Source organism: Astyanax mexicanus, chromosome 15, assembly GCF_023375975.1.
Source record: "Astyanax mexicanus isolate ESR-SI-001 chromosome 15, AstMex3_surface, whole genome shotgun sequence".
In the NCBI taxonomy this organism is placed as follows: Eukaryota; Metazoa; Chordata; class Actinopteri; order Characiformes; family Acestrorhamphidae; genus Astyanax; species Astyanax mexicanus.
The window spans coordinates 7,591,301-7,606,201 of NC_064422.1; the positions used below are offsets into that span (position 1 = coordinate 7,591,301).

The following is a 14,901-nucleotide window of genomic DNA, read 5'->3' on the forward strand; positions in this document are numbered from 1 at the left end:
GCATCAGCAGCAGTTCAAAAAGAGAAGGTGGCTAAAGGAGGCATGTGCTAGTCTTTACCCTCCTGGTGTTGGGGCATCACTAGTGAGAGGGGGGATTCCTAATGAGTGGGTTGGGTAAGCGGTCATGTAAATTGGGGAGAAAATGGAAAGAAAAAAATTAATAAATAAATAAATGCAGAAATATGTAAATAAATATATAATGCATTTATTAATGTATTTATTTATCTACACAATTAATTATTAATAAATTATGCATTTATTAATTTATTTATTCATTCATATGTGCATTTATTTATTTATACTTATGTAATTTTTCATGCTCCATGTTTATGAACCATTGCTGCTCCTGTGCTCCAGTCCAGTAGGTGGCGGTGATTAACCACATGAACGGGGTTGCCAACCGCCACATATGTTGGTAGAAGGTCACTGATTGGTTGGATTGGCAAAGGAGGGCTGGGCTACACATATTCGAAAATAGCCGCTGTTGGGTGTTAAATCTCCGGAGGTAAACTACTGCAGAAAGTCGGTAGTTAGATTTAACTGCTCCAGAACGAGAGGCAGCCGGCGGTGGGGGTGAGTTTCCATCAGATATGTTAGTCTCCTAATGTGTTGGAGAGATAATTTTCAAACGGTAAGGCTAAGCTACGGTAATGCTAGCGGAAAAGCTCTCAAACGGCCGTTAAATTCTTCAGCATTAGCATGTTGTGCTAGCTGCTATTAGCGCTGTGTTAGCTAGTTAGCTACGAGCCTGTGGCGTTACTGATATATCTACAGCTACAGACAAACAGAGTAACGATACCGCTCCTTAAAAATAATAATAAATAGTTGCTAAATAGTTTGCTTATCCTTTGACTACTTTATATATAAAGGCGTAAATCATGTTGATGCTGTTTCGCATTTGGGTGTAACGTTAGCGTTGGGCCTGTACTGTGTGTTGTCTTTTGTTTAAAGTTTCATATAACCTTGTGTATGTTAGCTAGCTTAGTTAGCTATTTAAACGTCAAGAGACTATAGTTAGCCCTTTTAACCTGAAAAAACTAACTAAGTTTTTTTTTTTTTTTTTAAACTTTAGTTAGCTATTTTTTGTACTAGAAAAACTGTCCAAAATCAGCAGTGGTATGTTTTTACTAGCTTGTAATTAACCCATAAACACCCGGACCCATTTCTAAATATTGCTAAGCAAACGCTATCTAATTCAAAATTGAATCAGATAAATAAACTGAGCAGCTCATTCATGTTTATTTTTCACTTGTGGACACATGACTAAATATTTTAAGGTTGAAATCCTGATGTAGCAACTTGTATTTTAACATTTTCTTCTAGAAATCAGGTCAGAATTGTTTTTAATGGATTGTTAAACAATAAATTTAAGTATTTAAGTGGTTTGAACAAATTTGAAGAAGCGAAATTTACTTTTAAAAGGAGCTAGTTTAGTCTTCTACATTCTGTAGCTTAATAAACTGCCTGGTCAAAAAAAAGGTCACTTACACTAATATTGTGTTAGACTACCTTACGCTTTGATTGCAGCATGCATTTGCTGTGGCATTGTTTCGATACGCTTCAGCAATGTCACAAGATTTATTTCAGTCCAGTGTTGTATAAATTTTCCACCTAGATCTTGCAGCATTGATGGTAGAGTCTGACCACTGCTCAAAGCCTTCTCCTGCACATCCCAAAGATTCTCAATGAGGTAATGGTCTGGACTGTTGTGAACAATCCATGTGTGAAAATGATGATCTCATGCTCCCTGAATCACTCTTTCACAATTCCAGACCCATGAATCCTGACATTTTCATCATGGAATATGACTGTGCCATCAGGGAAGTAAAAATCCATTGATGGAATAACCTGCTCTATATTCAGTATATTCAGGTAGTCAGCTGACCTCATTTATTCAGCACATACTGTTACTGAACCTAGACCTGCAGACCAACTGCAGCATCGACCCCACATCACATCATTTACTTACTTAAATCCAGGTGGCATTTTTTTTGGCCAGGCGGTGTATGGTATAATAAACAAGCACACATTTACACATAAATGAAATAAGAGCCTCTGTAAAACCACATTACGGAGATCAGTAATTTGAACATTACCAGTGTAAGTTAGGACTTGTAGTGGAACAGTTCTTTTCTTAAGAGGCTGTTTTTCCTTATCTTTCCAGAAATGGCACAGCGTGTAGCTGTGAACGATGCTAATGGATCCAAACGAACGTCAAGGGTTCGTGTTGCGGTGCGGCTTCGGCCCTACATGGACAAGCAGGATGAAAAAGGAGAAGGACCCTGCGTCCGTGGATTAGGACCCCAGTCTTTAGAGATCACCAACTGGAGGAATGCAACAGAGACTCTGCAATATCAGTCAGTTGTTCATATCTTTGCTCATTTACTTCCTGTTACCTCCTTGTCTTTTCTTCCTATTATCGTGTTTAGTATCTTGCATGGAAAAGGAACAGATTTATTTTATGCCATTTTCAGAAGAATATCAGGTGTGTGCTGCTCCTATTGTATTTTATATATCAAGACAGATTTGGTGCCCAAATTTAACTCTGGAAGGAAAATAGCTATTTAAATGAAAAAAAGCAAGTAAAAAAAAAAAAAAGATTGTTCTTTTTGAACCAATGAAGGTCATTTTAAATGATTGATGGACCAATAAATGTGTTTCAAATTCTTTATATTTTGATATAAAACCAGACTCACTTATTTGAAGACATTTTCTTCACCAGTAGCAAAGTTGATTCATAGGAGCACTGCACATGCCAGTTGGGTATGTTCAAAACTATAGTAAGCTATATCATGATATCAAATCTCTTGGTATATTGAATATATTTGTGGTAAGTGGGCAAAAAAAAAAAATTAACATAAATAAAATGTTAAGCATCTAAACAGGTCCTGGTCTCTGTGTGGTAGGCCATGATTTGGTAGCTGGTGCTGATGGAAACATTCTCCTTGCAACAGCACCACTGGCTCCTCCCATGCCAGATTGGGGCAAATATGGAGAAAACACTCATGTATCTCTATTTTCTTCTTATTTTCTGTTCTTTGGCTACAGTTTATCAGCTGCATTCATCAGAACATGTTCTCAACACTTTTGTTGTTGTAGGTTTGATGTTTTCCATGGAGAGCAAACGACTCAGCAGGAAGTGTTTTTGTCCTCAGTGAAGCCCCTTATCCCTCACATCCTTAATGGACAGAATGCTAGTGTATTTGCCTATGGACCCACTGGAGCTGGTATGACACATATTACCAAAAATATATATACAAATGCATACAAACATGCATTACAGTTATCAGAATCATGCCAGTATGGGGGATTTCAAAGATTTATTTTGAACTGGTCTATTTCTAGAGAATAATGTGTACAAGATCGACATTATGTTTTTCAGTCCTGTTGTGTTACCACTTAAGGCTAAATTCAAATTTGGGTGTAAAAAGAAATGGTGTTTTATCCATTTTATTTTATCAGGTTTTTCATTTTTTTTCTATTTTTTGGGGGTTTTATTTAACAGCATGTTTTGATTGACAAACACAATAGAACAGGAGCTCATTGCAGCTCTTTAAAAGTTTATTGTAGATTAACAGAATCAGCAGTATCTTCTTGAGCAATTTTAAACTACTCCAGTTTATGTTATCAGTTTATTCATAAGTTGTTGTAGACACATGAGTAAACTATTAAAGAGGTGAGGCATCAAAGCAGCCCTAAACCATGATGCTCCCTCCATCATACCTGGGTTGAGATGAGGTTTTTGTCTTTTTTTTTGTTTGTTTGTTTATTAAATGTTTTTAGTGAGCTGTATAAAATAATTACTTAAACTTATATAAATAACAATTTAAAGTAGGGCTGCAGCTATCGATTCTTTTTGTAATCGAGTACTCTACTGAAAAATCGATTCGATTAATCGAGTAATCGGATAAAACATTTTTTTTGTTAAAGAGCAATTAAAAAGGAATTTTACTCAATAATGAATGACCAATTGGTTTCCTTTTTTAGATAAGTTATATTTTTTAATTCACAACATTTTGTAAATACAAATAAATAAAACACAATAAATAAATAAATACCACAATAAAAAAAATAAATTTAATTACATTACTTTCACATTTGGATTTCTTGTAAATAACAAATATAGGGTATAAATCAATAAAAAAGGCATAAACATCGTCTTTGTGTTGTGCATCTTAGCTTCTGAGACGTTGTCAGTTCTGCCAGTGTTGGATCAGTGTGCTGCATTCTTTTACCACCAAGCCACTTCTCCAAAATATATCAGGACCTGTGCAATAATTGTGACACACAAGTATTACAAATGTTGCTTTTTTCTTTATTTATATGTTGGACTATTTGGGTCTAATTACATCACTAAGACTAATAACTCTAATAATAAGTTCATGGCCGTGCATTTATTAAGATTGACACCTATCGCATTGGGGCACATAGACACTAGTGGTAATCAATATTTTACCCAATAAATAAGACACACACTTCCTTATATGAACAACAGTGTTCATACTTTTTTGTCTCACTGGCCAAATGTACTCTTAGATGAAGAAATCAAGCATTTAGTTTCCAGCCAAAGTAACTTCAGTTTAGCTAACTTTTAACATTTTTATTGTTTATATTCTGAACTCCACAGCGCTGTGTTTACTGTTTACATAAAGCCTGTATGAACTCTGTTCTAATAAACTAACCACACATTATAGACAGTGCTTCTATTAATTCATACTCCAAAGCGCTGTCGTTTTGTTATTAATTCACATTAATGTTAATCTCATTGATTTATTATAAGTTATATTTACCTGCTCTCTCGGCGTCCTCGCGTCTCGGGTGTCCTCGGCTCAGATGGTGCAGCATTAAAACGCGCTGTTTTGGCACTGCACCGAGTACAGGTCACAGTTCGAACATAAAATGCTTTTATTCCTTTAAAATCGCTGTTTTCTCTCGCCACTTCCATTTTTGCCGCTGCTCAAACCTCCGTCTCCTTGTTCCCGGGCAGGGTGACGTAACGCTGAGCGCGTTGTCAAAATAAAAGTCGCGAAAATACCGCGCGCTGAGTTTATTAATTAAATAAACGATTACTCGAGGCACAGAAAATTAATCGATCAATTTTGTGAATCGAGTTACTCGATTTACTCGAGTAATCGTTTCACCCCTAATTTAAAGCATCTAAACAGGTCCTGGTCTTTGTGTGGTAGACCATGATTTGGTAGCTGGTGCTGATAGAAACATTCTCCTAGCAACAGCACCACTGGCTCTCCTTGTGCCAGCTGGGGGCAAATATGGAGAAAACATTTAATTACATTCATGTATATAAATACATTAGCGGGTGACTTTTAACTATCTTTAAATGGTGTGTAGTAACGACAGTGTCCTGTTGCCACTGTTAAGATTGCTGTTCTCTAAAGTTTGGACATCATAGGTCCATTACAGCCATACCTGTGTTAGAAATACATGTCTTAATTTGGTTTATTTCTAATGGACAAGTGTAGCAATAGAGTGATATATTATTTTTTTGTTGTTGTTTTTTAAATCCTTCCAAATAACTTTATAAGCGCATATATTTTTTTTCCCCAGGAAAGACCCACACCATGCTGGGCAACCAGGACAATCCGGGGGTGATCCCAAGGGCTGTACGTGAAGTGTTCCAACTGGTGAACACCCAAGAGAGAGACCAGGATGAGTGGAAGTTCTCTGTCGAAATGTCATATTTGGAAATCTACAATGAAAAGGTATGCTTAAAAACAGTAAATAATGGTTTAAAGCATCTAAACAGGTCCTGGTCTTTGTGTGGTAGACCATGATTTGGTAGCTGGTGCTGATAGAAACATTCTCCTAGCAACAGCACCACTGGCTCTTCCCATGCCAGATGGGGGCAAATATGGAGAAAACATTCCTTTATCTCTCTATTTTATCATTTTCTGATTTATGTGTATGGATGATTTGGCAAACTGGCTGAATAGGAGCCATATAACTGTCTTTGAATAGAGTGTTGTGTTTCTGTGGGTCCCTTTTATAAAGTGTGCTTTGTTAAATCTGCTTCAGGGCAGAGAAAGTCATTAAAAACATTGCGAAATTGAATACTTAGAACGGGGATGAAAAAAGGAGCAGCACATAAAACTCTAGGCCTTGCCCATGGCTGAAAATCATTTACTACGTTTACATGCAGCCTGATAATCTCTTAATAATCCGACTAACGGCTTAATCGAAATATAACGTCTGTGTATACACCCAAGTCGAAATAGAGAATTCAGATTTGAGACCATTTCGAAGACAACTTCTGTCAGATTGAATGAGGTGGATATCCTTTAAATAATCAATTAAATGGAAGAATAATGGTCATGTTAACACAATGGAAACAAATCTTTGCTTCCACTCAACATATCTGAATTCCTGCAGTGGAATAACTGAAATTAGTATCTCTCCCGACAGCACATTTTTTCTCTCTTCACTACAAAGCAGCTAAAAACAGGTTATACTGCTGCTTGTACCCCGACTGGACTCACATGACGATTGTTGTCCTGGTAACTTTTACACAAAGTGGTACTTTGCACATGCTCATCATTTTAAATCAGATTACTTGTAGCGTGTACAGTCAGATTGTTGGTGTCCGTACAAATAAACACTTCTAACAGATTCTGTAATCAGAATTAACTTTAGAATGATTTTCTCCAGTCTGACTGAGGGTGATTGGGGGAGAAAAGATGACAAAATGTCAAAAGATTGCAGGGCTGTATGTGTGGATATGAACTTGTGCTGAATGAGTGTCAAGTTTAGTTATTGTTGGACGAGAGAGATTAGGATTAGGTACGGGCCAAAGTGCAAGTAACAATGGCTGAAAAGAAGTACATTTAAATGGGCTTGTACTTTTTCAGCCCATTCATTTTTATTAGGAAACGAGCACAAAACTGAACTATGTATGGTATGTGTGGTATGTATGGTATGTATGTGCCAATATTTGAGTAACTTTTACAGTAAAGTTTTGCCAAAATTAAAGTGGAGTTCATATGTTTGAGCCATCTAGAATACTCAGAAGACATTATCTGTAATTATCTGTTCTTTTCATCTTCTTCTGTAGGTTTTGGATCTCTTATCTCCAAGCTCTCAGGATCTGCCAATCCGTGAAGACAAGGATAGAAACATCGTCATCCCAGGCCTGACTCTTACTCGCCTCTCCTCCTTCTCGGATTTTCACACTCACTTTGTACCTGCCAGTCTGAATCGTACCACAGCCTCCACCAAACTCAACCAGCGCTCCAGCCGGAGCCATGCAATTCTTCTCATTAAGGTATGTTGGTTTGTTTATGTCTGAATAGGTCCTGTTGTCTGATTGGCACACCAAAAAAGTGAGAATTTTATATATTTTTTTCTTTTTCAAGAAATTCAGTTAAAGGAGAGATTTAAAGGAGAATTGAACGTAGTCTATTTTGTGTTTTTGATATGTACTGTATTTACATTTTAAATGCATGCACAAAATATGCTTTTGTGGTAAATGTTTTTTGTTACATTCATTTTTGTTAAGTTTTATTTTGTTACCAAGACCCTAATTTTGCCTAAAATAGTGTAAGTTACTAATAGAAACAAAACTTTAAATATTTGGTTGCAGTAGTCTATATATTAAAATTATATATAAAAAAAATATGAAGTTTTGCGTATTTAACGATTGCTTTTTGGATATTAACCTTTTTACTTACTTTTGAACAAATGCTCACATGCAGCCCTACTATCTTATTTATTTGTGTGCCGTGTGTGAACCAAACTTGTTTAAAATGTAATAAATACCTTGTTGTACTCGTTTGTCTATTCTTTAAGGTGGTGAAGTCTCAGCGTGTTCCACCTCATCGACAGCTGACTGGGAAACTCTACCTAGTTGACCTGGCCGGCTCAGAGGACAACCGGCGCACAGGTAATCAGGGTATACGCCTGAAGGAGAGCGGTGCCATCAACCTGTCCCTCTTCACTCTCAGCAAAGTGGTGGACAGTTTAAACGCTGGGACCGTGGGCCGTGTGCCGTACAGAGACAGTAAACTCACCCGCCTGCTACAGGATTCGCTGGGTGGCTCCGCCCATTCAGTGATGATTACAAACATCGCTCCTGAGTACAAGTACTACTTCGATACTTTCACCGCCCTCAATTTCGCTGCCAAGTCCAAGCAAATTGTCAACCGACCGTTCGTCAGAGAGACCGTGGCGGCTCCCACAAATGGTGAGTGTCTACAGTGATTTTGTTTTATTATACAATGATCTTATACCAAGTTGCAACTTTTTTGTTTTGTTTTTATGTTAATATTGTTAATTGAAAATGTTCCTTCATAAAGAAGTGAGGTTGCTGCTTCCATTAAATATTGTGCCATCTGCAAACTAGAGACTAACTAGTTTCGAACAAGTGTTGCACTTTTCTGTCTTTCGACAGTACCATTCAAAAGTTTGGACACCTCTTCTTTAGTGTTAATCAGTCTTTTCTCTTTGAGGAGCAAGATGCACACTCTTGGTGTTTTAATCTCAGTGTCTTCATGAGGGAGAGTCACCTGGAATAGTTTTCTCAGCGTCTTTAAGGAGTTTCTGGAGGTGCTGAACAATAGTTGCTGCTTTTTCTTCATGCTGTGAAGCTCCAGCTCATCCCAATTAAATCACCTCAAATCACCATCTCAGTTCATCAGGTTTAGATCAGGATATTGTGAAAGTCAAGCCCATTTTTGAAATTTACTTAACCGGCATCCAAACTGCATGCAGAAACACTCCTACAGTTAAATCTCAAACACTACTCTCCAGTAAATCAGCATGCACAGCATTAAATCTTCAGAAGCCTCATTGCTCCCTCTTCCCTATGTAATGCACTTTGTAGGTCAAGGAATATCATGTATAGTTAGGGTGGGGGTGCTGCTATGGCTAGTCAAAAGTCATTTATTTTTAGCTACTGGTTAAACAATTCCCTGTTTCCTGATTATTTCCTTTCCCTTAGTTACAGGTAAAAGGTCAAGAGAAGAGCAGGAGGCTGGGGGACCAGGAGAACCACAGAATAAGAGGTTGAAGGAGAATAAAAAAGGGGAAATACCATCACCACAAACACAGCCACACAGGTACCCTTACTCAGTTATTTACTGCATTGCCATCTTTTGTAGAACCTCTTGCTTTTTTGACAGGCTGTTATTTGGTAGATCATTCTGGGTTATTGTAGGTGACAGCATGCAAAACGCTACATTCATATCTCAGTTTTTTTATGTCATTAAATTCAATCTTTTTTTATCTTCTTTATGAGAATAAAAAGGACCTTTCAAAATACTAAATACTATAATATTTTTATTATTAACTTTGACAATGAACTGTTTCTTTTAGCCCGGCCGATACGTCAGTGTTGGACAGGCTTCTGGCTCTGGAGAAAATGATGTTGGGCTCCCCAGAGAAAGAGAGACTCAATTTGCTGAAGACAGTCGCGCAGTCCCGCAAAGAGATCCAGGTCTGTGAATACATATGAAGTCATTAAGTTATTTTGAGTTGATTTAAGGCATGTTGTTTTTTTTGTTTTTTTTTTTTAACACACCTTTTTTTAAAAATTATTATTATTATTTCTAAAGTTAAAAACAGGTCACATTTGTGTCCGTTGACCCTGGTATAAATATATATCTATATTAAGAATGGTGTTTTACTCTTCTCTCTCTTATTCTTTACAGAAACTAAAGGAGAAGCAGAAGGAGTTGGAAGAGAAGGCAGACATGTTAAATAAACTTACGGGTGGTCAGGATAAACTGAAGGATGAGAAAGACGGTGGTGCCCCTCTCTTCAGGTCAGACCTGAACCTTTTAAACAGGAAGCAGTCAACTGCAGCCAAACCCAGGAAACAGCAGGCAGTTGTTATTCCATTACAGGGTAAGTCCTGAAAGCATCAATAACTGGAAATATGCATAATTCTTGGCTTTGAAGATGTACATAGCTTGAACATGTCAGCATGCTACTAAGGGCATTTTCACACCTGTAGTTGGTTTCTCTGGTCCGATTCAATTGATGAGTTGTTTTTTTCTTGGAGCGTTTCCCCCTTGTTTGGTTTTTCACACAGGCATAAACATAAATGCACCCCAAAAAAAACCACATTAGCTTGTTCTCTCTTGTGATTGGACAAATCTGTCTGGCACCCTGAGCAAGAAAGTAAATATAGCAATAAGTCTCTCTTTTTTTCAGACCAGCACCTTTAGTTGTGCAGTGTGAAGCTGCTTTAACACTGAATGTGTTTGAAAGAGCAGCATCACACTTTCTGCAGTGTCTTCAGTTGCACCGATAAGCGAAGTCATTTGAAAATGAGAGGAATGTGCTGGATTCAGTTGGAAAACAGCTTTGCATGGAGCAACAGCAGCAGAGACTGCGTTTGTTCATAGCTGTAGTAATTCTGTGTATTAAATCATGTTAAACTGCTCCTGATCTGCAGTTTAGCTCTTAACACTTAATTTTATATAGTAGAAACAAATAGTTTCCACCAACAAAAGTAGATTCTGGAACCAAGATTGTTCGTTGACAGCGGGAACCAAAGAATACTCGGTTCCTCAGCGCGAACCGTGACGACACCTGTGGGCATGTCTGATTATACAGAAGCACACCACCACCGTGATATGTTCGCACCAAAGAGCAAGTGATAAACAGGCTGAAAAAGCTTTAAAAAGACTACAGAGATGCCAAAAAAGAGCTGTCACGCAGTGGAGCTGGGTGGGGGAAGTGTACTGGCGTTTTATGATGTGCTGGGCAGTGGGCCAGATAACCAGATGACTTGTGCGCTAAATTCGGCCACAGCAGTTGACCAGTGCAACCCTGGCTCTCCGACTCTGTCCGCATCAGCCAATAGTGCCGGTACATTGATCGACGTTTTGACGGTTCCGCTAAAACTGAAAACCACCGCAATTCTTTTAAGTCCGAACAGAGTTCTTTTGGTGTAAAAGTGCTGTCAGCGAGGTTGTTTTAAGTCGCATGTATAGTGTATAATTAGATACCAGAATTGACTATTCTGATGTCAAGTTTTTTTTCTATTATTATTATTATTATTATTATTATTATTATTATTATTGTGCTGCTGATTGATTACATTAAATAGATAAATTATGTACATTCTTATTTAAGTTATACCACTTTTGTGGGATTTATACTCTGTGCTCTACTTTCAGTGAGTCATGTGCAGCCGTTGCAGCAGTGTGCTGTGGTTTGGAAACCATCAAAAGAAAAATTGAGCAAGGACAAAAAAACACTGCAGGAGGTAAGTATGCATTTCAGATTGGGTTCTACAGGTATTTGTAAAGATCAGGTTAATAACCGGTGGCATAATTTTATGCATCATATCTGTTTTTTTTGTTTTTGTTTTTTTTGTATTTCAACTAGTAAACTTCCTTGTAATTCACAGGATCCAGTAATGTACAGCAGATAAATTTGCACAAAAAAAAAAACTTTTCATATACCCTTTAAGTGCTCTTTCATAATAATTTTTTTTTATACAGGTCATAAAGGGTAAAGAGAACAGTGGTCCGGAGCCCTCCTGTGATGGAGAGTTGAACTGGGAGTCGCGACTAGACTCCTCACTACTAGAGCAGTCCAAAAAGAAAATCCTTGACACGCTGAACTCTGGATCACTGAAAGAGCTGAAAAGCCTGCAGCTCATTGGTGATAAAAAGGCCAAACTCATTCTGGGCTGGAGAGAAGTTAATGGAGATTTCACACAGGTATGTAAATAGAGAAAGATGGAAACATGCCACAGCAGAGCCTGTCCATTATTGCTCTAATGATGATAATATTTTCCTGTTTCTAGGTGGATGACTTAAAGAAAATTGAAGGCATTACAGCGAAGCGTTTCTCATCTTTTATTAAGGTAAGACCGGGCTGAATGCTCGAGTAAGATTTGAGAGGGCAGTCCAGCACAGTACCACCTAATCTTGCATTGTTAATGTTTCAAGTCGGAAAATGGCTTTAAAACACCTTATTTTATTTTAAAACAAAAAACTCCGTAAAAGGTTGAAACTGACTGACGCAGAAATTAGTGCAGTTTCCTGTATTGGGATCAAAATGCTTTGAAATGAGAGTAAATTGCTTTTTTGGTACTATATAAATGATTGCATGTAACAGAAAGAAAACTAGTCCCATTATTTAAATACCAGATGATTGACTGATTGCTCACTGAAATTGTGAATGTGGTGTGTGTATATGGGTGGCTGGACATGCATACATACATAGGCTGCAATGCAGTTTACACCAAAATTAGTCTACTGTATTTTTCGGGCTATAAGGCGCACTTAAAATACTTATTTTTTCCCAAAAATCGTCATTGCGCCTTATAATGCAGTGCGCCTTGTGTATGGATTTTGCTTGTGTTTACTGACCTTGATTTTATGTGGTACACTGCGCTCTGTTGTGCAGAATTCCTCACCCACGCCAGAAAAAGATCCCCCTCTTGGGCTAGCGCGCGGTTACCTTTGACTGCCGTACTGCCTCTCGGCTGTGGCTCAGGGTAGCTAGTTTCCACTGTAGCTCCGTGGCCAGAACAAGGTGCCGGTAAACTTTCCTTTCCACCCGTTCTGGGGTAATAGCACAAACTGTTTCTTTTTAGCGCCCACTTCTAAGTAAAGTTAACCTCTTAACACGCGCTGGCCCACCGGCGGGCCAGAAATATTTAATATTTCATAACTGGCTGTGTTTCTGAATAGTTATGAACAGTTACAGGTTCAATATAGACATCCAATATACCATTTTAAAGCTTAGAATCTCTGCTATTTAGAGCTATTTAGCCTATTTAGCGGAATATCCTTTCAGAAAATAAACATTTAGGGCGAAATATGCCTTGGTTATGATTTTAATAATTCATAACTCTCATATTTGCGTTTATCGTTCGTCCATATTTCATCGAATGCGGTCATGTCATACACCATTCGAACCGTCTGGCTCTCCGGATTCCAGAACTGTGCTTTTACTGTAGGATGTATGTTTCATGAATCAGAGCTGCGTCAGAGCGCATGTTTCCAGTAATAAAAGGCTCTCCTTTTGTCCTGGGGTAACCTCCGGTCACTGCCGCCACCCCCCGAACACACACCCGCGCTCAGCCACAGGTCCTACCTTCAAAACGCGTCCAGACTAAAGAGAATCCATCAATCCAGTCTCCTGTAATCCACAGTTATATCCAAACAGCGCTGGAAATCACTTCATCCAGAAATGAAACTTATCCAATCTTTATCTCTGTTTTAAAACCGTTTTATTCACCGAATTCGGCACAACACGCTATTATAGTCAGAAGCCTCGCGGAGTAATGCGGTACTTGCTGTGCTTCAACATAATATTATGGTCTGTCGGAGCGTTACGGCTACCGTTGTCAGGAGCGTAGCGGAGTAATACTAACTGTGCTTCAACATAGTCTTACGGTGTGTGTGTAAGGACCGTGAAATGGCTCCAGTTAAGAGACATGCTTAAGAGACATTTAGTGCGCCTTATAATCCAGTGTGCCTTGTGTATGGACTAACACTAAAAATAGACCGTTCACTCATCGTGCGCCTTATAATACGGTGCGCCTTATAGTCCGAAAAATACGGGTATGTCAAAAAGTGTCCAAACACAACAGATTATTTATTTACATACTAAATATCAGTCATTTTTTACCTTTTTAAACAACATCTGGACATTTAAATGCCTTTTAAATACTAAATGCCTTTTCTATCATTTTAGAGATGGAGGACTTGTTAGAAACAGTCGTTGAATAATCCACTAATTGGCGAAATAATTAGATTAGTCGACTACTAAAATAATCATTAATAATAAATAATAAAATAATCATTTTTTATTATTTATATTTTGACAAACATTGATGGTGTGTTTTTCACTCATCACAGTAAAAAGAAAGGTTTCAATTGTGGTGGTCTTTAAAGTATTGCTTTTTGCCATTTCTAAGTGCTGTAAACCTGTAAATGAATGTTTCTTTTAACTGTAATTATTTGGTTTTCTCATCCACAGGCCAACATTCTCAGTGCAATGGGGAAGTGATCATGTATGCTTTTTTTCTTTCTGTGAATAGTAGAAGTAATGGACATACCTGTCAAGTCTCCCGTTTTGGCCGGGAAACTACCGTATTTTACTCCTCTTTCCCGCCGTCCTCCCGTATTAGTATTTTCCCGTAAATTTCCCGTATTATACTAAATAAAAAAATATATAGGCCACAGGCGACAATGCACTGACCGCTGTGTGTCTCTTAACCAATCGTGGTGCCGGTTCAAGGAGAAAGTCCCGCCTTTCAGGAGAAACAGCCAATCAGCTAGCTGGTTTTGCGGAGCGCAGTTTAGTGTGCGGGAAGCCCCGCCCCTCCCCTCGCTGTGAGTTCAGGCAGCTAGTCGGAGCAGCTGTCGTTAAAACTAATCTGGATATACGGAGATTTTTCTAAAAGAAAGGTAATTAACCATGTAAACTGTGATGAGATTGTTTCTGATAGCTGGTTAAAAAGACTCTTCTCTGAATCAAAACATAAATTAAACCCACTGTGTGTTTAATAAAATACAGCTTGTGACTCAGTTAGCTTAACTTTAGAATTAGCTAGATAGATATTCAGGGTTTGAGAAAAATATACATATATATATATATATATATATATATATATATATATATATATATATATATATATATATATATATATATATATATATATATATATATATATATATATATAATGCCCTGCCCTGATGTGCCTGATCAGCCAATAACTATCATTTCCAAACTCTATTAGTTCAGGGCTAGTTTTAGGGTTTGTTAGAATTTGTTTAAATGTCAAGTATTGTGGTAATGTATTATAATGTAATGTAATGTATTATTTAGAAGGGGTAGAAGAGATGGTTGAGCTGGAGAGAGAGAAAATGTGGAGAGGGCTGAAATTAACTGAACTGATCAGGAGTGGACTGAACGATAGAA

The 14,901-nt window shown here is 37.8% G+C and overlaps 1 protein-coding gene across 2 annotated transcripts; it reads left to right on the plus strand.

Moving 5' to 3' along the window:
• The first annotated feature begins 423 nt into the window (after nucleotides 1–423).
• Nucleotides 424–14,148, plus strand: kif22 (kinesin family member 22). Of its 2 annotated transcripts, XM_049464946.1 has the most exons (14): nucleotides 442–573; nucleotides 1,616–1,690; nucleotides 2,165–2,357; nucleotides 3,100–3,227; nucleotides 5,566–5,720; nucleotides 7,067–7,276; nucleotides 7,801–8,194; nucleotides 8,951–9,068; nucleotides 9,325–9,445; nucleotides 9,660–9,855; nucleotides 11,136–11,224; nucleotides 11,463–11,684; nucleotides 11,771–11,830; nucleotides 13,957–14,148. In XM_049464946.1, exons 3-14 carry the CDS (start codon nucleotides 2,167–2,169, stop codon nucleotides 13,984–13,986), a joined length of 1,914 nt encoding a protein of 637 aa, XP_049320903.1. In that variant the 5' UTR covers nucleotides 442–573; nucleotides 1,616–1,690; nucleotides 2,165–2,166; the 3' UTR covers nucleotides 13,987–14,148. The 2 variants fall into 2 exon arrangements, with proteins under 2 accessions (XP_007232924.3, XP_049320903.1); XM_007232862.4 differs by lacking the exon at nucleotides 1,616–1,690 and having other exon boundaries at nucleotides 424–573; nucleotides 13,957–14,147.
• The last annotated feature ends 753 nt before the right edge of the window (nucleotides 14,149–14,901 follow it).

Bases quoted from the DNA above. Each gene is read 5' to 3' on its own strand.
- kif22 (XM_007232862.4), top strand. From the start codon at position 2,167: ATGGCACAGCGTGTAGCTGTGAACGATGCTAATGGATCCAAACGAACG. The intron at 9,446-9,659 runs GTCTGTGAATAC...TATTCTTTACAG, and splicing joins AGTCCCGCAAAGAGATCCAG to AAACTAAAGGAGAAGCAGAA. The intron at 11,225-11,462 runs GTAAGTATGCAT...TTTTTTATACAG, and splicing joins ACAAAAAAACACTGCAGGAG to GTCATAAAGGGTAAAGAGAA.